A 23,047-nucleotide genomic window follows, 5' to 3' on the forward strand; every position below is an offset into this window, starting at 1 on the left:
GACAAGGAGCAGTGGAGTCCAACAAAGAAGGTTCAGGTTCAAGTGGACCTTTTTTTCTTATAATTAGCTTCCGAACTTTTTGGTTTATTTAAGAAAAAAAAAATCGAAATACTCCAAATGGTGAACTTTCCGACTGTATTTTAAATTTGAGAAGGTATAGAACACGTCTCACGTCTGAACTCACTTCCTGTGGAAGAGGTGCAGGAGATGGGGTCACTGGTGGAACGGACAATGCGCGCTAGTTTGCGGTACCTCCTGGCCGCCCGCAGTCCCCGCGGTCTCTCTGATGGCGAGTAGTCACTTTGGGCTGAGGTAGAGCTGGGCTGTGACGTGGAGGAGGGCGACCAGACGCTGAAGCACAGCCTGGCGCCGCGCGACCTGCTAGGAGGGGACGGGGACGGGGATGTGGGCAAAGGGCTGATGGCTGTCCCACCTGAGGAGGCCAGAGAGGTGGGGGAGCAAGGCTGCGGCGGGTGCGCGAGGGCGACGGGCAGCGTGAGCTTACGGCTCATCATTTTGGCCTTGATGAAGGAGTGGGCAGACGATATGGGCGGCTCCTCTGGCAAATGTTTGGCTGATGCGAGCTCGTCACATATCTGCATGGCAGCCCTGAGTTCCTCGCACGGGTGCGTGTTGTCCGCGGAATCCTCCTGGTCCAGGTTGCTGTAGTTTTCCGAAGACCAGTCCGGAGAGCGCTCCAGGGACTCCTGGGTGTGTGAGGACTCGCTGTATCCAGTATCGCTGGGCCGGGCCTCCGTGTTCGACGAGCCACAGTGGCGGGGACAGAGTTCCAGGCTGGTGCAGCTCCCGTCAATGGGCGCGGTGTGAGGGGTCCCGAACGGAGAGGAGTCCTGCACCTCCAGGGAGCACAAGTCCTCTGAGGAGCAGGTCTGGTCTTGGTCAACCACCTCAGACACCATCAGCGATGCGCTGTCTACCGAAGCTAAAAGTGAGATAAATGGCATCAGAGCAGCGGCGACCACAGAAGAAGCTCTGCAGCACTTACCCTGAGTGCTGAGACCTGCGGTGGTGTTTCGCTCACACAGGCTGGATTCAGTTGCCTGCTGTTCGATGCTGGTGGTTACCTGTAATGAGAATCCGTTCTAACAGAAGCCAAAGAACACTTTGTAAAAAAAAAGAAGAAAAAAAACAAGCCGTGCACTGACACCTTATGGTCAGTAGGGGGCGCTCTAACACCGTAACGCACTTATGAAATGGCTGAATTAACTGTCAGTTAATTCATAATAGGGAAAAAAGCATTTAATTCATTAAAATTAAAAAAAAAATTGCTTAAAATTATTAAAACATAAATGTTATAAATGCTAGCTTCTGTCCTATTATCTGTAGCCTCTCCCCAGATTTCTGTGTGGACACTAAAACATTTATGTGAAGAGTCTGGATTTCACGTCTGTAGTGGAAATAACAGTTTAACGGCCTCAGGAGTTAAATGGTTCCAAGAATATAATATGAGATCAAATGATCCGCTTGTACTGGTATATTTTGTAGCAGCCAACCATGAAATACAACAAATGTTGGATTTTTGCCTTGAACATCGGACACAAAACACCATTTGGGGCCTTCTCATCCACGATGTCGACTGTTTTAGTTTTTGATCAATTAACCAACATTAAAACCACAGATATGTGAAATGTTCAGCTATGCCCAGCTCCAGCTCAGGAGTCCATAAGACGTTACACTTAATCATCAGCAGAATTTCTGAGTGGAACTGAAGGTCAAAGGGCATCAAGCCTGTGGAAGCAGCGATGCTTTAGACAGAGCAGGTTCCTCACCTGGCTGGCGGGGGTGTGCCCCACAACTGACTCGTATGGAGGAGGCAGGTCAGTCGGGTAGAGCGTCCCCGGACTGTTGATGGGGACACCGTAGATGGCACTGAAGGGAGAATGGGGGAAGTCCAGGTGCAGGCCTCTGTCCAGGATCAGAGCAAAGGTCCCCCAAGGATCAGGGCAGAGACAGGTACAGCAATGTGTAAAAAATAGCCCAGATCATGGTGAAAAGATGACATTCTGGAGCGCGCCGCCCCAGACAACATCATACCGTATCACTGCGGTGCAGTTTCATACAATGCAAATGAAGACTCTGCACTCATGCGTGCAGCCTTATCTTTTAATTACAGCCCTGCTCGGGAGTAGCAGAGAATAAAATACAACCTGAGCGGCTCCACCAATCATCCCTGCCATGATGATGTCATGACACTTCCACGGCCCTGCACATCGTAAAAGCGTCCCCCGCCTCGTATATCTTTACGGTGTAATTGACAAACAGATGCGGCCTCCTGTCAAACCACCGAATCGGCGGCGCTTTGGTTGATAAGAAAATGGAGGGTGCGGAGGGGGAGGGGTCAACGGATGCCTCCCGTACGCAACAGAAATCACAGACGTTCCGGCTGTTTAACAAAAAGAGGATGGAGCGAGCCACAGATGTGTGTCACCAATGTGCCCAAAACGGGGCTCAAAATGTCTTTAAAGTGCTTTTTGCATAAATCTAACGGGACATTTCTGGAAGGGTTATGAGTGAGAACGGCAGATAAAAACACACAACTGGCCCTAAAACCACCCCTAATGGATATTTACTGGATTTTTAAAGAGAGAAAGACTCCACATTCCTTTCAGCCGTGCTGTTAAGCAGGAAGCCGGTGGATGTGAGTGTAGTTGAGAGTTTTTCTCTCTCGACGCGCCGCATAAGGAGCCGTATTTTCTTTGCTTTATTAAGCAGAAAAGGTCATTTTAGCTGACAAGCAAAGGGTTTCCGTTGAATCTCACCTCTGGCCGTCCATTGAGGGGGTGCAGGTGTACTCTGGAGGGTAATATGGTGGGGGAGGGATGGGTGGGATGAACTCGTCGAAGTCCAAGGTTTGGTGGAGGATGGTTCCGTGGGGGGTCATGCAGTCAGCGTTCAGGGCTCGCGCTCTGTGAGGCATAAACTGAAACAGACCAGAGACAACCCTTGTCATTTAAATTAAACACAATAAAAAAAGAGGCCTTTTAGCTCCCAAATCTAGGGGATGAAAAGTGCATGTCACCTCCCTTTTAACAGCTGAAAGTTCCCTCCAACTTCATCTAATCTTTCCCTTTCAGCTTCAGCGTAATTATCCATTATAGTTTTAGTTGACACCCTTGTGTCTTATGTGATGAGGATTAAATTGCCTTGTTGCTGAACGGTGCTACATATCCACCCCCGATCCAGCAGCCATCCAAAAATGAGTCATAAGATTCATTAATACCTGCTGTTCCAGACAGTGGGATAGTCTGGGAATAATAAGTGCTCTGACAATCTGTAACTGGGCCACTGAAGTGGCGATCAATGGGAATTCAATCTTTAGATCAACACCAGTCGCACTTTCGGATCATTCAGATTATGCTGCAAAAAGAAACACCGAACGAGTTTAAATAGGCTAAAATGCTCCCTGCTCTGTTAAATCTTTATTTAAATCAATAAGAGTTGTTAAATAGTTCTATAGAAATTAATAGGCTTCTGTTGGTTCTGTTGGTTGGCTTTGGTTGGTATCTCAGGAATAGTTCTGGTTGCCCAAAAACATAAATTTCAGACTCAGACTCAAGACCTGCGTAATCAAGGTCAAACGATCTGATCCCTGAGGTCATTATGAAGCACGTCAGTAGCAATAAAACACATCTAAACATCAGTTTGTAAAATATAAATGTAAATTTATATAAATGTCACACATTCTGGAAGCAATCTATTCTCCGTATCTACCCTTTGTTAAAAGTAAAACCTGGTCACATTATAGAGCACTGAAACAGACACATCCACCTGTATCTCGGTAACGTTTAACAGCCTTTTGTGGTATTGATGCGTGAGTCCACCTGCCCGCATGGAAACGGACTCTTGCCAAGTGGATTCCACCCAACACCCCACCCTCATTGATCTGGGTGAACATCGCCTCTGATTTATGAGTCATGAGAGGTCAGGATGAAACATCTCATGCTTTAATTCATTATAGTCCTCAAATTGTCTATAAGCTCAGGTGGGATCCTCGATCAAAGGTGTGACTTTGACCAGGTCATGATAAGGTTTCTTGCCCGGCCGGACAGCCTGATTATCTGCCAGAATATGCTGGTATTCTGAGGAGAGGGGCCACCAGAGTCCAGGCGCTCTCATTTCCTTCTACTTTAGCCTCTGGTCAAACCCAGGCGACACCCAGTCCAACGTACAGAGGCTCGTTATTCGGTCGCATGTTGGCATTGCTGCCGTCAATCTTTGTGGCCACTGATGTGGACAGACCCATGAAATCACCATTGTTGGGGGAGAAATTGTCTTGGCTGGGCTAAACCCACCTGGCCGGCCGCGTTTGTCTGTCAAAAATGGCTCCATTGTTTTACGCACAGAGACAACAGGGTCATAATGAGGACTGTGGCGGCCATCTTTTTTTGGGGGGGGGAGAAGTTTTCAAGAAAACTGGCGTTTATGGAGTTTCAACAACTGCACACATTTTTTTTAATTGCTATTCTCCTGCTGCTTCATCCCACTCACCATCTGCAGCACCTCAGTGGAGACCATTTGCATGCAGCACATGGCTGTGGCCAGCGCGCACACGATGGTGGAGATGACGTTGAGGGCACAAACACTAAACAGCAGCTCCTGAATGAGGGGGGAGAGAAAAGAAGAAGAGAAGACAGTCAATGAGAACATTTCCCTCCACCTGTTAGTCTGTCTGTCCAGGTACCAGATCCTCCCTCTCTGGTGACGGCCTCCAGCTCCTCTGGGAGGCACCAGCTGGTCTGAGGTCAGATGATACTGTGTCTCTCCATGTCTCGACAGCATCAACATCACTGCAGAAGCTGCACCGCTCAAGCTCTCCAGCCAAGTTACCCACAAACCAGCGCTTGAAATGCACGATTCCCGACTGTTCCCGGACCTAGAGCAGGTTCCAATCCACCCTTTTGGGAGCTACCTCCTCATCTGGCTCCTTCCCACCCAGCTTCAAAGCCCTCCAGCAGGAGCAGACGACAGTTTGACGAAGCCAATAGGACTAAATCATCTGTCGTCTTCAGGTTTGGCACCACTGACAGATGGACGCCCAGGGAGATCCCACTCCTCACTGGAAAATGGTCAGAAATACGTGTGATGCAGTGAATGCAAATGGCCTCTATCAGTGGACCTCTCATGTCCCAGAGACAGAAGAACCACCAGGCCCGTGATGAAAGCGGCATCGTTCCCTTTGACTCTGAGGTTGAACAGATGAGCTCCCGTCTGGTGGAATAGATATACTTGATATGGCAGCACACTCCTGGCCCTCTTTCTTAAAATAAGCCCCCCCCCCACCTGAGTATTTCCTTCACCTCATGACATCAGGCGCCATCTGATCCAACTCACCACCAGGTGGTCATCATTTCACAGCCCTGCCTCCCTGCATGTGTGGAACATATGTTCGCAGATCAGCTGACACAGGTATGAAGTCGATCATTAACCTGCACCCTCGGGCGCCGCTGTGCACTCCTGCAAATCCATCTGTTCAACGATGGTGCACGTTACCATGGAAAAATCTGATGTTTGAGGCGCAATGCTGACATAATGGCGCCGTAAGCCTGATAGGCAGGGGGAGAGGAAGAGAGAGAAATGACTTTTCTGTGCACGATGAGCGTGAATTGTTAATATTCAGTTTACAGGAAACCTTTAAAAGTCCAAAATATAAAAAATATGAGGTCTCTGCAGCAGATAAAGTCACCTCATAAATAACCAAGGTGATTGAACAAAGACGCATAAACACAGTCAACAATAAGGTGACACGTCGGCAGAAATGTGTGATGGTGAAAAACAAGCCGGGGTTTAGACAAATGACCCGAATCTCCAGGTGACAAATATGGGTGCTGCCAAATTAGCAGGTGAGATGAATTGTTACAGTCCTTTTTTTCTTTTCCTACAGGAAAGAATCAATCAGAATAAATCCAACGACAGAATCAGCGCGATAATACCAATTATCAGGACAGCGCCAGGCACAATCGGAGAGGGACCGGGAAGAGGAAGGGCAGCAAAATTAGATTTATTCATTTGAATTTCTTGTATTGAATCAGCTCCCAGATTATAACTCTACAAAAAAGCCTTCTGCACAGGCAAACAGGGGCAGAAAAGTCCTGAATCATCAAAACGGCCCCCCCAAGCACACACGGATTTACTAATACACAGAAACTGTGCTTAAATTCAGCAGGTAGATATTTTGAACACAGACCCGACTCACTGGGCTTCTGTGCTTTGGACGCAGACCCGTGCACGACGCTCCCCAGTTATCAAATTACTCACCAGATTTTAGGAGCACATAATTGCAAGTGACAGCAGAAGCGCATGAAAAACTGCTGCCGCCTCATCTGAAAACCCTCCAAGTGGAGTGTTGTCAGCCGTGCAGACCATTTAAAGGAGGCTAAAGCAAGCGCTAACCCTTCGCCAGCTACATCCCATTACACACTCCCCTCCTTTTTGAAGTCTGAAGCATAAAATGGATGGAAGTTGGCACGAAGGACGCACGGAGGAGCCAGCCGTGCAACTGTTTTTCAAACATGTTTGATGCCCAGTAACTGGCTGCCAAAGATCAAGCTGCAAGTTAAAGGTGAAATGAGCTGGAATGGAGCTGAAGTTGGGAGCTGCCAATTATAAAATGCATCTGATACTTGGACGTCTGCTGTCGGTCCATGTTTCATGTGGGAGGGAAATCTTGGAGGACGGCGTCGACTGACATTTCAAACATGGAAAATGACTGTGGGGAGTTCAGATAAATGATAAAAGGCACAAAAGAATGGCGCCAAGGATATTAAATCACTGTAGAATCCTTCCTTGTGTTTGAGCTTGACGGGTACATCATGTGCGAGGAATGAAGTGCTGCACCAAAAAGACCCTCAAGACCCCATATGTGTATTTCAGTGGAGACTGAAGATGTAAATATGGGGTAAACATCTATAGCAGTTGGATGTAAATATGGGGTCAACATCTATAGCAGTTGGATGTAAGTATGGGGTAAACATCTATAGCAGTTGGATGTAAATATGGGGTAAACATCTATAGCAGTTGGATGTAAATATGGGGTAACATCTATAGCAGTTGGGTGTAAATATGGGGTAAACATCTATAGCAGTTGGATGTAAATATGGGGTAAACATCTATAGCAGTTGGGTGTAAATATGGGGTAAACATCTATAGCAGTTGGATGTAAATATGGGGTAAACATCTATAGCAGTGGTCTCTCGGGGCACCAAAAGGGCAGCAGCCTCCACAGTTTGTGTTGACAGTCTCGCGGTACCGACTCACACCAGGCTCTCCGGCTTTCCCGAGAAGCTTCTTTCCCCAGGAACACCCCAGGCAGTTTCCAGGGGGGGTCCGGATTGTCGACTGGCAAAGCTCGTGCAGATTTTCGAACATCAACGACAGACGGCAGCAGATGTTGATCCCAGACGCCACTTCACACGACGCGCTGAAGGTGTCAACCCCACTGAAATAAGCAGCGTTCTTAATGCTTCATCCTGCCTGTGGTTTATCTCAGAGCTTCAGAGCATTTAAGAACCCGTAGAAACTGTCTGGAGCTGCAACACTTCTGATCAGAAGGTGGAGCGGACGTCCAGAGACCTTCACATCATCTTGGGTCTCTGTCTGAGGACCGTCATCACCAGCGTTCACCCTCACAAGGAGACGCTAATATAGACGACATCAGTGAGGCGTGACTGGCTGGACGCAGAAGCATCAGATCTACCTCAACAGCGAGGGACGGCATCGCCGATGGGAATCCGCTCTAAACGACGGTTTTCCTCCAGAGGTCACAGGAACCTGTTGACTGTCCATCATCACTCGTCCTGCTGTGCAGCTCTCAGGTAACGTCCCGCGATTGCACGCAGATGCCGACCTGCCTCGTTTAACCGCAAAGGAAACCACGAAGCTGAGGGACGGTGATGCCGGGGGACGGGAAACCTGTCGGCCCACATTTGACGCCCAAAAAATGATGACATAATAAATCCTCTGCTGGGCTGCGAGCACTAATAACACCCCTGCAGAAACCGTTTAACATCCCAGCTCACCTGATGTTTAACCTCCAGAAGCTAAATTGCCTTGAGCAATTAGGTTATTCAGAAGGGTCACACACTCACCCCCCCCCCCCCCGCAGAATAAATCACACATTACCTCAAAACTCCCTCTCACGGATGATTCAGAACCTCTGGTGGGAGATAATTACACATAATATAAGAGAGGATTGAATACAAACAGCGAATGAATGAGGTCGTCTCTTCTCTTTGTCAGGCCTGTTAGCGAGGGGGGGCTAAAGTCAACCAGAAGTGAGAGGGCGTGCGTCACGTGCTTCCTGTTTGCTTTCAAAACACTTTTTTTTGTCTTTTTTTACCCCCTATGAGGAGCTTCATTTGATTATTTGTAATTTTCATTGTCTCTGTTTTTGATTTTCTTTCTTGTAACTTGTGTTTAATTCTGTCTACACTTCTTGTATTGGGTTGAGTGGAGCAGCGTGGGGCAGCATCACAAGTTCATTAGCGGCCCAACATGGTGGAGGGACACCGGCGTGACAGCTTCCTCTCAGGACTAACTCAACACATGTGTCCTCTTTGGCACCGATAAAGGTGCACAGCTCCAGCCAGCATCTCTCTCCGAACAATGAATGGCACAAATGAAAAATGTGCCCAGTTTCCTCCTCTTTCCCTGGACGTGCTTCCTCTCCGGAAGCTTTTTATTCGGGTATCAATGTTTTATAATCAATCAGGGACATAAAATGAATGGATATGATTGTTAGGCGATAAAAGCGTAGCGGCAATTGCTGTATATCACTGCTGCCCCCACGCCAAGTCCAGCTCATCTAAAGAGATCACGCAGCGGCCAACTAGAGCCAGGCCAGGATTTAAGTCTACCTCATGGGGGAAGACGAATGCTGTTGCCATTATCGACTTCCTGCCCAATTAATCTGTGATTGGGCGCTATTTTCTGTGGCTCTTTTCATGTGCACGCTAACACAGAGGCCCTGTGGATCCCGCCTTATTCACAGAACATCACAGCGATAAATCAGCGTCCCCAACCCACATTTTCTTCCTAATCCAACCCGAAAAAGGTGACAGAGAGCTCTGGTTCTCGTCCTGGTTCTGGTTCTGACTCCTCACTCACCTTCAGACGGAGTCGGATCGTGTTGCAGTCCCGCAACGGGTTCAGCTTCAGCGTCTCGCCCAGGTTGCTGCAGCTGGAGCTCTGCTGCTGGAGCTCGCAGCACACACACACGCCGTCACTATCAAACTTGAGCTGAGGGGGGAAAGGAGAGAGCACACATCCGCACTCATGCACGCCACACAAGGACACACACACACACACACACACACACACAGATCAGACCTAAGCTGGTCCTCAAATGAAATTTTACAGAAAGTCTGATCTCGCCCTGATTAGTAAAGCGTTTAAAGCAGCAGTTTGTACAGTAAATAACAGGATAAATAGTCTGTTGCTGCACTCGGCCGATCAGAAGTGTTTAACGTCTCTGAGTGCGGTGTTGGCCCGACGTACCGCCGCCGCGTGTCCCAGATTGAGAGAAAGCAGGACGTGATCCCGACAAGTGCGGGTTAATTACATCGGGGAGAAGAGAGGAGGAATGTTAACGTTTCAGGAGGAGGCGAGCGTCTCTGGGGAGCGGCGTGAAGCTGTCGCAGCTGTTAGGGTTGGTGCAAAGAATTGGCGTGGCTGAGCGAATCCCAAGAGCTGTCATCAATCATGGAAAGAGAGCCGCAGCGTGGGAGAAGGGACGTGCAGCTGAACTGATGCACGTTGGCAGCAGTTTAATGTGGATTTCTCTGGTGATCAGTGGTTAAAAATTGGAAAAGTTTTGTGTATAAATTCCTCTCTGAACACCAGGAATCCCAGTATAGGTGGAATGAGACCCAGCCGGGCATCAGGCATCCTAATCAAGACTGTGTGGCCATCAGGAGTTACTAGTCAGTCACAGATAAAAAGTTCTGCTTAGATCTGATGGTGACGCCTCAGTTCTTTTGCATGTTCGGAACAGAACTGCAGCCTGTCAATTGCTTGGATTTTAACATCGTCAAGACATGAGGACACACAGGGGTGGGAGGTTAAACACAGTTACAATGACCACATGGAATTATATTGTTATTTTGCTCTTGGAGCCAGACGGAGTCCAAGACCATTCATGGAAAAAGGCGCCTGTGCAGGATGTGACTGCAATATTCGGTGACATGGATGGATTTTTCTTGTGTTTCCAACATCATTTGCAGGCTGCAGTGATTAAAGCTTATGAGTTACATTAATACTGTAAGAGTCAATAGTATTATATGTTATTCAATGCTCTCAAAAGAACGGTCTCGCATCTTATCATCTTATCTAGCATCTCCAGTTCATTAAAGATTGGAAACACTGGACTAAACTCTCCCCTGAGCCACAATAGAGTATTCCGTGTGTGTGTGTGTGTGTGTGTGTGGAGGTTCAGACGGTCTCACCAGTTGACAGTCTTCCAGAGAGTTGACCAGCTGAGCGTTCTGGCAGGAGAGGATTGATCCAGCCAGGTTGAGCATCACACACACCGCAGACAGCAGCATGAAGAAGGTGATCTGTGGGGAGGGGAGAAGAGAGCAGCATGAACCTGCTGCAGCCTGCGGTCGAGCGCCTTCATCGCCGAGGCTGCGTCTGAAAGCAGCTGCTCGGCCGCAGAGTTATTGCTCAGCGATATCAGCAGAAGAAGATCAGCTCGGATGTCAGAAGGAATCGATAACCAGATTCCCCGGAGAGTTCCACAGTCTGAAGACGAGAAAAATCCTAATTACAGAAAAGCTTTTCACCTAATGACACGAGAAACTCCCCAACTCTCAAACTCTCAATTATTGATGGAGGGATGTTTTGTCTCTCCTCCATCTGGGCCAAACGTTCTCATCACTTCTTCACGCCGACATGTGACAAAGCTCATGAGGAAAAACTCTTCGTTTTCCAAGTTTACAGCGAGAACATTTGCATTCGACAGAAATAATGGCTGAAGATTAACGATACAAGAAAGTTGGCGTTTGTTGGAACGAAGGGCGACGCTGACGAGGACGCAAAGGGCATAAAAAGGAGGAGTCGAGCTGCTGGGAACACACAGATGGAGAGGAGGAGAGAGGAAAGGGAGGAGCAGAAGGAAGCGAAGGTGGCATGTAATAAACAGATGGAGCGATAACTTTAAGTGCTTTTCACCATGGCAGAAAATTGAAAGATTGAGAGCGTGATGGGGGAGCGTGAGGAGGGGGGGGGCATCTATGGAGGACAAAAAAACAAAAATCCAAGTGAGGAAGGAGGAAAAGGACAAGGAGAAAACAAAACAAAACCCAACAGTCAAAGGGGAAGAAGAGCAGGATTCTGCGGTCATGTGGTGCGTTCAGGGCCAGGACGTAGAGCGGGTTAATCAGCATTTTATTTGAATGTGATATGAGCTGCCTGGATTTCTGCTAGAGCAGCTGTGAGAGGAAATTAGAGAAAGGAAGTGAACAGCAGAGTTAGCATTAGTTAGCTCTGTTTGCGTGCTCACGTTGCATGATGCTGTGTTCTCCCAGTCTGCTCCAAATTACCCAAATTACCATCAGTCATTATAAGCTGGGTGAGTTCTGAGGAACCATGACGTGTGAACACAGACGTGTCAGCGTGACCTCGGTGAATCGACAGGAGGTGGTGGTGATGATGATGATGACGATGATGCTTGAACTATGAGACTTTGCTGATGTTTTGATGCAGCAGATTAGTGGTTCTGCTATTGGGGACAAAATGACTGTTCTGGTTCTTCCCTTTGACTGAGGAACCACTGTTGGATCCATTTCTGATCAATGTGGGATGGAAGTTATGGACAAAGTGCACTCCAAGAGCTTTTCCTGACTATTGAACAGGGATACTTCATTCCTGCTGCAAGCGTCAGCATTAGGTCGTCAATGAAAGCGTCAGATCCTCCCAATTACCCCTCATTAAAAACACCACTGGTATGACTGGCTGTGTGTGAGCCTCCCCTCCCCCACACCAAGCCGATGCCACGGTAACCGAATGGCTCCTCATTACCATGTCGGATGGCAATGGACATTAATTACTGCTACACTGCATGTCAAAGAGAAACACGCACACACACACACACACACACACATACACACACTCACACACACTGACATATTTACTGTACAATTCTCACTCAGGACCTCATTTGTAACTGAAGTGAGGCTGCAAATGTGTCACAGTTTGACTGGAAACCAGCAGTTAAGACATCTAATTAGAGAAGTCGTCAGCCTGTTTCTGCTGGTCTTTGGGGGGGGGGACGTGGGACGTCTCTCGTGTTTTGAATGTTGCATTTATGATGACTGGATCCAAACACAGCTACAGACGTGTGAAATGCGGCTCTGCACCCTCGGCTGCAGCGCAAATTAGCACTGCGACACAAGGTTGTTTATTTTCAATTATCCCTCAGCCACCAGAGTGGAAGGCAGTGTTTGGATGCTGCTTGTTCTCTGCACATCACAGCAGCCCCCCCGCCCACACACACACACACACACACACAGTTAAGCAATCCCCAGGATTCTGCAGCGCTCCCATGTAGTAAAACACAAACAGGTTCCTCTAGGGGGCGCTGTTGTTGACTCGATAAGTAAGCAGCCTCTGATTGCTCCACAGCTCCTCCCTCCACGAGGCTCTTCTTTACATCCGTGCTTCTGTTTGGATTAACGTCGGGGAGGGGGATTAGTCGGGGTTTGACATGTGACCTTCCAAATAAACAGAGGTGTTGATGCGACCTCTCAGCGGTGGAGAAGCAGAACTAAAGACTTCCACAGACCTCCTAATGTAGACCCCTGCTCACGCACATATGCAGCACGTTTAAGAGAAAGGTCTTAAACAAAGTCTACGGTTAATTTCATCGCACGCATGGGTGATTAAAGAGGTTCTTCTCTCTGTCGGTTGCTTCACGACTCAGCAGTTTATCCTTTCTGCTTTCCAACTGGCCTCCTAACATGTGATGTGCCGACAAGCTCGGGTCAGGCTGCGTCCCTGGAGGAAGTGATGGATTACTTCCTGTGGTTGCAGACATCATGTGGAAGTTCCAACACTCGAGAGGGGAAGCCCACCCCGCCAGCGTGCTTCCATAGGGTCGGTTGACCTCTGGTTGTCCAAGAAAGGTTTGATATAACAGCAGGAACACACTCTGCCCACCCGCTTATTGATTAAAATGGGCCACGCTTCACCCTGCGGGTCAGAGGCTGATTAACCTCCGCTTCTTAATGTTTTAATCAACCGCGGAGCTCTAAGGACCAAAGAGAAGAAGCTCCACAAGAGTCTTGCTGGGCCTGTTGTAATGAGACGGGCTTAATGAACCCGGTCCCCACAGACCCCGGCGCCACACAGCAGCGGAGGAAACTCAGAGCGCCTAATTGAAAATCAAGTATGAAGACTCCAACGGCCAAATCTGTTTAAATGTCAGGCGGTGACACGTGACTGTCTGACGGCCCCGACCAGTTACCACCAGAAGCAGCTCGGTCACGTTGATCGTTCCACCGGGCTGCCAGCAAAGAATCGGAGGAGCGGAACATTCGCTAACCTCCTGGAGACTTTGGGATTTTAGAGATTTTGAAGGTTGCCGCGTGTTCCTGAAGGAGCAAAAGCACGTGCAGATGGCGGAAAGGTCACACTGACGTGAACAACCGGCTGATTTTACAGCCAATAAAGAGTCAGGAAATGAGGAGATGTTCGCAGCGGCACTAATACAACGTATTTTATTTACAGTAAGTCTTTTAGCATTTATTTAATGTCTTTTCACGTCCACAGTGTCTGGAGGAGCCCAATGTGACCGGCGCACTGACGATTTACTGAAAGCGCGCTGATGCCGAGGCTTCCTGGATTAAGCTGCTCTCAATCTTATATGAGCCATCAGATAAGAGGGTCTATCTAATTCATATTCTAATTAATACGGAACCACACTTCCTGCTTCCCGGTGCCTCGGAGGAGGACATCATTCATCAGGAATTATCTCGAGGAGAAAAAAAGGTTCATGTTCGCCCAGCCGAGCGAGCTCTGTCGCGCTCGTCGTGGTGCCAGCTACCTGTCAGTCTGCTAACAATAAAACCCTGAAGAAGGCAGAAGTACGCCTGAGCAGCGGTCACCCTGTTTGTGAGCAAAATGATTACTTTTATAAATGAAACGCAGGAAATGAGTCACGAGCAAGCGGAGAACAGGATCCACAACGCTTCCAAAACAACCGAACGGATGAGAAGCTAATGCTAAGTGAGCTTGCAGCCGTGTAGAGCAGCATATGCTAACGTGGTGTGGGAGAGGAGGTTTTCAGGTTTTTACCTGAATGTTTCCTCACATTATTAGCAGTTACTCACCTCCAAACTATAGATGAAGACTAACCACACATTTGCGGCCATTTTCTCCAGAAAGCGTCCCAATAATTGGATAACTGAAGATGAAGCGCTTCTCTGTTGCAGCTCGCCCACTGCAGCGACGTGAGCAAACATCTGGGTGTTCGTCAGCGCTCCAAAGACACATCATTAGTCACCAAAGCCATTAAGGAGGGCATCAGAGCGGGACTGCTCCCGCTGTTTGATCGTTTGAAGGAGTTGTTACGAAGCGGGGGAGGGGCAGCGCCGAGGCTGGGAGACCAGGGATCGTAGCAGGAACAGAAACATCATCTGTGCTGATGCTGGCCTGTTGAGGAGCCCCTGAGAGCCTTCGGCTCCGGTCAACGGCAGCAGTTTGTGGTCCATTTCCAGGACGCTCGGAGGTCCCTGTTTAAACGAGGTCTCGTCCAGCAGCAAAGAGAAGCAAGAGAATGTTTGGCTGCCCAACTTTCGAAGCTCAGCTTCATTAAGGTCACTGATTCGGACAAAACAGTAGCAAACGCACGGGAATTTTACCATCTTGTGATTTAAAGAAAGTTGCTGCTTGGCAACCGGGGCCAGAATCCGTGTGACCGAGTACCGAATATAAAAGGCAGTGTTTCCTGTAGCAGTTGATGGTTCAAGGCTGAGACTCCGGCCTGGAGACCATCCTGACCGTAACAGAAGCCATAAATGCAGCTGGACCGAACGGAATGAAATAATTCCCAACTCAGATGAGGATGACTTCTTTTTCATCTTCATATCGCTTCCCTGGAGCAGCGGGCCCGTCCCCAGGTGCGAGCCATTATTCGAGCCGTCCTGACTGAGCTTTTCCCCCTCGTCTCTGAGAATCACAATGCGGAACAATCAAGCAGGATCTGATTTCAGAGCCTCTCGCTTGTTCTGCACCAGCTTTGTTAAACCGCTCAAAAGAGCGAAGAAACTCAAACAATAAAGTGATAAAAACCCAGCGAGGCTCTATGGATGCGAGTAATCCCCTCCCAGAGCTAGTTTTCTGGAAGTAGCACATTTCCTCCAGCTGTGTTATTTGCCCCCCCCCCCCCACACACACACCCCGAAACACCACCTTCAACTCGGCTCACAAATATTTGCACATGTATTCAGTGTTTTTAGTTCTCTCTCTCTCGCTCTCTCAGACACACACACACACACACACACACACAGACATATTTACTGTACAATTCTCACTGCGGTGAAACATATCTGGGGTGTCGGGATGCGACTGAGAGTGCGATCGATTTGTTTGGTTTAATTAGCTAAACACGGTTGTGCTATAAAATCCACACAGGATCAAATATCGTCCAGCCTGCACATTCACACCGAGGCTGCGTCCAACAGGCAGCTAACGTGGTCGAAACAGCCCGAACGTGCCCGTTTACGTGACCATACGTGTCAGAAACCTGCCGCTATCGCATTATATTGAAAACACGTCACATCTCTTTACAGGATCACCTGAATGATCTAAAATCCTGAAATCAGACGATCAACTGTTGAGCTCAAGGGCGTCTCGAAGCACCTCTGTAGGCAGATTTTGTCAAAAATGCAGAAAATCCATATCAAGCCTGCTCCTCCTGCGCCGCTAGAACCTCGCAGACCCCCACCACCCTGAAGGTCACGTGACTGTAGGTGCTCCGGCGTCTCTGCGGTAGCTGCAGTCCTGTCGCAGTAATCAACTCACTCAGCTGTTAAATAGTGCTGACGCGGCTGTAAATCAGGATCTCGTCTCCCGTCTCTGACAGAGCGTCGGGTCCTCGGTCAGCTGTGGGCGCTGATCTGGACCCCGCCTCCGTTCCCCGCACGCACCGCCGGAGCGATGTCACACAGGGTTCAGACATTTGTTAGCGGCCGAGGGTGACAGGAGTGGGGGGAGGTGCAAGCTGCAGCGGAGAGTTTAAGGTTTCATGGAAATCAGCCTGGATTTAGACGCCATCACGCACAAAAAAAAGCAAATGGTCAGGTGCAGGTGGGGGGGGGCTGGGGGCCAAAATAGAGCCCTCATTTCCTGCCCATTCACCACCAGGCCAGAGGGATCATTTTAATGTGTTCTCTGCCTTTCAGTAGCATCCCTGCAGGACCCGGCAGCAGGCGGCGAGGCCGCTAACAGGCCACTTACAGGATTAGCCCGTCGTGGGTCTGGAGGACCCAACCGGGCCGGACGGACTCACGCTGCCGCGCAAAACTGTGCCAGTTTCACCGAATAAAGCAGTAACAGCGGTGATCAAATTGTTGTTTTGGTCCTCGCGCCTGTGCCGCCTGCCAGTACATGTCTATTCCCCGTGGCCACCACGGCGAGCTCCGCCTCCCTCATCAGCTGCAGTAAGGCGGTGTTTATGGCAGGGTCACGGGTCGTCACGGAGACAGTCTCACAAAGCCGTTCTGACTCTCCCGCTGCTGTGAAAGTGTTTCAGGAGCCTCGGAGAGCAGCCTGACAGCTGAAACAGGTGACAAAACAGGTTTCTGACCTGTGATGGATGGATGAGCTCCTCTGTCGCCGATTGATTTTCCCACATGGAACACACACACACACACACACACACGTATATACACACACACACTCTCTCTCTCACCTGGGATTACCACTAGAATATCGACTACTTCAGGAAGAAATATGACTGTAACACCAGGAGGTGACGGCGGCTAATCTGGACAGATCAAACATGGAAGACTGATTTCAGCCTCCCAGAGGAGCAAAAGGCAGATGGATGAGGAGGGGGGCACTTTAAGGAGTCGGCTCTTTGTGCAGCAACATGTGCGGTTGTGGATATTTGTCCTGTCGGGAGGCCGGAGACCGTCAACAGTTACAGAAATACATTAGAAAAGTGTCTCAGTCTCATTTGAGAGAAACTGCTCAGGCTCCCTGCAGAGAAGCAGATTTAATCCCATCAGGCCTCATGTCAGAGGTCAAGCACATGTCAGAGGTCAGGCACACAATTGATTCATGTGTTTTAGTGGAATATGAAGAGGAAAGTAAAGAAGAATTATCGCCTGCTGCCCAATTGAATTGTTGAGGCTAATTTAGGTTAAACTGCAGCACTAAAGGGGCGGCATGGTGGTGTGGTGGTTAGCGCTGTTGCCTCACAGCAAGAAGGCCCCGGGTTCGATCCCTGGTTGGGACTGAGCCTGGGGACTTTCTGTGTGGAGTTTGCATGTTCTCCCTGTGCCTGCGTGGGTTCTCTCCGGTACTCCGGCTTCCTCCCACAGTCCAAAAACATGCATGATTGGGGATTAGGCTAATTGGAAACTCTAAATTGCCTGTAGGTGTGAGTGTGAGAGAGAATGGTTGTTTGTCTATATGTGTTAGCCCTGCGATTGACTGGCGTCCAGTCCAGGGTGTACCCTGCCTCCGCCCATTGAGCTGGGATAGGCTCCAGCCCCCCTGCGACCCTCAGTGGAGGAACAAGCGGTAGTGAGTGAGTGAGTGAGTGAGTGAGTGAGTGAGTGAGTGCACCAATAAATCATCACTTGTTTGAGTCCCAAGTCGCTATGATTGAGCCTTATTGTTCAGTGGCTGCTGTCACATCTCCTGCTCCCCCCCCCGGCTCCAGCTGACCTCTGACCCACAGGGATTCCACACATGTATTTGCACATATAATGCATGTATGTGTTTCTCCCCCTCTACGTCAGCGGGAGGATCCACCCAGATGAGTCTGGGTCCTGCTCGAGATTAAAATTAAAAAAAGACTTTTTTAAACATATCTACAGTGTTTAATGGAAAATAGAAGCATTTCTTAACTTCATCTTCTAAATCAGATGGTGTTTAAACTATTTATTTTCCTCAAAGGCGCCGCGCTGAGATAAGCTGACTGTGATATTCAGATCACACTCGGTGTGTGTGTGTGTGTGTGCGCGCACGTGTGTGTTCATAAAAGAGAACAGGAGGTGAGACGAGCCGACTGCTGCAGACTGTCTCCATCAGGAGAGACAATTTGCTGCCTCCTGCTCTCGCTCGTGTACAGTATGTCGCTCTGGAGGCAGCAGGTTCGGTACGTTGCCGAGGCGACATCCCTGCTGGATGGAGACCACGGCTCCAGATAAGGCGGACGTGGAGGATGTCCTCAAGTGAGATTGTGACAGCAGAGCTAAGAGAACACCGGGAACACACGGCTAACAGAAGCACAGAAAAATGGCGTCTGCATCGGGTCAAAGATGGAGACGAAACCAGCCTCCACGAACCAAAGCGGAATCTGGGATACAGAATCTGGACCTGATCAATATCAGCACCGATCAATACCAACAACGCCAGCAATAGAGGGCAAATCCTAATTGACCACAGGTTTCATTTCCTGGACGGACCGTATGGAGCTCCAGGCTGCTGTAACCCAGCTCAGAACAAAAGTAATAAAATTCCTAAATTAGTTTAAGAACTGTAGTCGTTCTGAGTCATTAAGGCCGCCCACGGTCAGCTGACCGGCTGCTGCCGTGCTGCCAAAGCTCCACGCAACCAGCCGGTGCGTTAGTCACCTGAACCGGCCTGGACGGATCCAGCATTCGGACCCGTCTGATTACAGGCAGGCGACCTCTGCAGGCGGGTCCACACGGCTCCACCGGACTCTCCACGCTCTTTACGGACGTTAAAGCCTTTAAAACTCATGCTGAGATGTGTCATTTATTACCAAACGGCTGAGCTGAGCTCGCCTCTTGTTGACATTTTCAAACAGGCGGGAAAAAGAAGAGAAGTCAAATCTGAAGGGCTGAAGGTCAAAGCCCAATCGATAATGAGAGTGGAAGGGTACATTATGATGTCACAAACCAGCAAAGTTCGGAACATTTATTGGGATTAAAGCAGAACCCTGTCCTCCCCTGTCAGTCATTTACAGATATCCTCGTTATGCTAGCGGCGTGTAGCAACATGGCTAATGCAGAGGCCCTGTTCAGGGCGACAGGCGTTTGGAGGACACTCACCACGAGCGACAGCGGCCTCTTCCACGACACCACCCCGATCAGCCCAGACAGCAGCACCTGAAGGAGAGAGCAAAGAAGTTCTGGGAAATCTGGTTCTTTCATCCTGTCACACTTTGTCAAACTTTGGTTGGAAATCTGCAAAACAAGGTGATTTGGTCAAAGCTAACAGCTAATAAGAGGAACACGAGCACATTTCCTGTTTTCATCCTCAGGATTCTGTTTACTGTGGGGGGGGTTAAGACTCTTAGTTCAGTTAGCTGTGAGGCTGATGGATCTAAACCCAAGTGATGCGGGGCCAAATTAGGACCTGAGGTCACAGCGGGGGGCGGGTGTCACGGTAACGAGGTTCAGCTCAACAGGACTGCAGCTCAAACTGTGCTGGACGGTAAACAAGGTTAACGAGTGGGCGAACGTCATTTAAATGGCCCAATAAAGGGAAGACGAACGAACCGGATCGCTTCAAGCCCTGTCGGCGATCTGGTTCATTTGATCACCCTTAATTCTCCTGGTCTCTCCAGGATCCAGACGCAGATCAGACTGGAGTACAGTCCAGGAGGTCCGGGTCCAGATAGATGGACAGCTCATCACCTTTGACCTCTAGTCCCCACACCTGAGCTCCTGTCTGAGGCCAGTTTTCTCTCAGCTGGACAGCACTCCGCTGACCCGCTGCATCATCAGAACCGCTCACTCTCTCTTTCTCTGCCTTCTCACTCTTCTCCACCCTCCATTACCCACTAAATGCTCCGTCCTCCTCACACCGTTCCTTATCGTCAGCTGCCCTGATACCGTCTCTCTCTCCCTCTCTGCCATTTTCTGCCACTTCCTCCAGCTCTCGACTGTTTTTGGAGACTGCAGGAATAATCCATCATGTCAGAAACCATCTGGTTGTTCTCGTGGACAGAGGCAGACTGGGTGGGTTTTGATTAATTCTCTTCAGTCTAACGAGATTAAACGTCGTAAAGCGTAAAGTTGGCGAGTCACCGGCGCTGCTGCTCCGGTTGCGAGCGTGGGAGCACGCGGCTGCAGCAGCCCATCGACGCATCATTGTGTCTCTCCCTCTCCCCCCTGACGAGGCGGTTCTATTTCTGTTTGGCGAGGACCGCGTCTCCGAGGTGTGAAATCTGCTCGTCGGCGGGTTTAGGACGAGGAGGCGCGTTCTGCCGCCGTTTACGCGACGGCTGTCTCAGAAAAATGTGGAAGTGAGACCTGAAAAGCTGCGTCCAGAGTATGAAAACCTCTAAATAAATCTGCTGTAGTTGCTGCGTGAGCTGACGCCTCCTCGGCGTCGCTGCGACAGCGAGTCCCGGGTGGCGGCGTTACGAGCCTCCATCGCCGCAGCGATGATGAACACATCACCACGGCGACGTTTGGGCTCCACAATCACACAGAAGTGCCGTGACGTTAAAAACAAACGAACCACACGCTATAAAGTGACTTCACGTCCACTCATAGCGAACTCGGAGGTGTCGGCGCTGCGGGGGAGAGCGGCGGCATTAGCCAGGAGATCTCATGATGGGATAGGTGAGCTGGTTGAGGTGTTTCCTGTTGGCTGCTCCCGGAAGAGGATTAGCATGCAGCATTTAGCGGCATTAGCCAGCGAGAGCTGCAGCTCAGCCACTGATGTGAGGAGGAAAAAAGGCTCTGAGAGCATCGTGCAGATTTCCCTGGAAGCTAATTGGGCTAATTGACAAGCTTTGTAAAACAACAGGAGTGATGGGGCAGGAAATTAAGAAATCATAGAAATCCCCTGAACCAGGAACGCGCTGGCCGCATCTGCGTCGACTAGAAAGCGTTTCAGAGTTCAAACTGCTCAGCAGAAGCTCAATAAAATGGGTTTGTTGAGCGCAAACCGGAGCAAACGAATCAATCCAAAACCACCATTTCGCATGAACATCTGTTATAAATGATGACATGCGGAGGAACCGTCTCTATTGTCATATTTAAAAGAAACTGAAGTGCTGGGATGTTTGTGTCATCTTGAACACCCACTGTTGATGGATGACGGTGTGCAGAAAGGGCGGCTCGCGGGAAGAGCCTGAACAGCACAGATTGTTTGATAAATCCAGCTGAAGGAATATAGTTTAAAAGGAGACAATATTTCCACACCCATAATGGTTTTCTCTGTCCAATACTCACATGGACACTCAGACAGTCTCACACACACACACACACACACACACACACACACACACATGCGCCTCGCCGTGAGCAAACGTCCCCAAAAAGTGCGAATGAAAGAGGGAGATAAAAGCAGAGCTTTGCTCTTTCACGGGAGCGGATTAGAGCTCCCGGTGTCGTCAGCATGAAGGAATGCTTCGCTACTCTGACAACAAACACCTCTGGATGAACACACGCACGTACACACACCCACACACACATTCACCACCATTAAAATACAGAATTGAGTGATTTTCCGACAGATTTTCCAGGCGATAGTTTGTTATTTGCCTCATTATTTTCCATACATTACGCCTATGGGCCACACTTCAGCCGCCAGGAGCCTTAAATTACAGCTGCAGATTAAATTATTCTCTCATAACAGCGGACAGATGAAGATTAATCGAAGAAGGATCAAAGCTTTACGCGTTGTGTTTAAGTACCGCGGGTCCGTTTGGGTCAATCGAAGTGAAACAAACCCCTGATCAGTCTGGGAAAGATGAAGAGTTTTTTTTACAAAATGTAAAGATATTCAGCCCGTCCTGCTGTGTTAAAATGACACAACAAACATGATGCAGTACCGCTACTGGTTCTCACAAGAATAGGAATTCCCAGAGTGGGGACAGTGGAGGTGTTTGTTTTTATTCATTTATGCACGATACCAATCAAATAATCCATTACTGAGAGCTCGGCGTCAGTGGGGAGGCCCTTCCTCAAACATCACAGCAGCCAAGATGGATGGTGCCAGAGCCGTTGCTGTGGTAACCAGGAGCTGGCCACTTGCCAGGAAGATCCATAATGATCCACCATCAGCTGCTGTTCTGAGAGAAGCAGGGACCCTCACGACACCCTGACGCCCCCAAACACACACCCATACAGAAGGTGGTCTTAGAGAACCTAGAAATACAGTGTGTGTGTGTGTGTGTGTGTGTGTGTGTGTGTGTGTGGCCAGATGAAAGACAAATGAAGGTGAGCTGCAGCACCAGGGGAGCTGCAGCCTTCATCGTGCTTGTGCGACACTTTCGGTTCCAGATGACCTTCAAACGACCTCTGATCAGCAGCGCGGACGCGGCGCCGGAGTGTGACGGCACGCGCGGCCCCACCGCCGAGTGTGTGTCCACACACACGCGTTCATCTGCCCTCCCCATTCCACCACAGCACCCCCCCCCCCCATCCCTCCTTTCTTGTCCCACATCCGTTCCCTTTCTCCCTTCTCCCGCCACCTGCTCCCAGACCCCTCCCCCACCTCGCGTACAGCGCCGCTCGCATCCGGAGCGGCTGCGGCACCTTACCGCCATCGCCATGGAAACAGTGGCACAACAGCACGTCGGGTAGCACTGCTGCCTCTTAACCACGCTCCGCCGCTCTGCCCTCCCTCCCCAGGACCTCCGGCAGATGGAAGATGGGAATGGGAAGGTAGGGAACCACTGCCGATCAGGGTCCAACTGAACGTGTCTTCCAGGACCAGTAGCTAGAACAGAAGATTTCTGTTCTGGTCAGACTGGGTGGAGGGTGTTTCTGGTGGTTCCCTCACAAACCCTCACCTTCAAACCAAGCAGCTGGGCGAGGGCTTCCGGGACCGAGCGCTTCCGGGACCGAGCGCCTCTTCCGGGACCAGTCGGCTGTCA

At 49.6% G+C, this 23,047-nt stretch overlaps 1 protein-coding gene across 5 annotated transcripts in view; it reads right to left on the reverse strand.

The window, feature by feature from the left end:
- The window catches only part of fam189a1 (family with sequence similarity 189 member A1), a 35,214-nt gene that overhangs the window by 1,815 nt on the left and 10,352 nt on the right, over positions 1–23,047 (reverse strand). The window contains exons 2-9 of one of the 5 annotated variants that reach the window (XM_057024808.1): positions 19,263–19,319; positions 10,461–10,571; positions 9,124–9,288; positions 4,510–4,617; positions 2,781–2,941; positions 1,791–1,926; positions 1,007–1,103; positions 173–943 (exon numbers count right to left, since the gene is read on the reverse strand). In XM_057024808.1, the coding sequence (XP_056880788.1) occupies positions 173–943; positions 1,007–1,103; positions 1,791–1,926; positions 2,781–2,941; positions 4,510–4,617; positions 9,124–9,288; positions 10,461–10,571; positions 19,263–19,319 (1,606 nt within the window). The remainder of the gene's footprint in view (positions 1–172; positions 944–1,006; positions 1,104–1,790; positions 1,927–2,780; positions 2,942–4,509; positions 4,618–9,123; positions 9,289–10,460; positions 10,572–19,262; positions 19,320–23,047) is intronic. The other 4 variants (XM_057024830.1, XM_057024823.1, XM_057024818.1 and 1 more) reach the window with 4 other exon arrangements.

Source organism: Takifugu flavidus, chromosome 2 (genome assembly GCF_003711565.1).
Source record: "Takifugu flavidus isolate HTHZ2018 chromosome 2, ASM371156v2, whole genome shotgun sequence".
Taxonomy (NCBI): domain Eukaryota; kingdom Metazoa; phylum Chordata; class Actinopteri; order Tetraodontiformes; family Tetraodontidae; genus Takifugu; species Takifugu flavidus.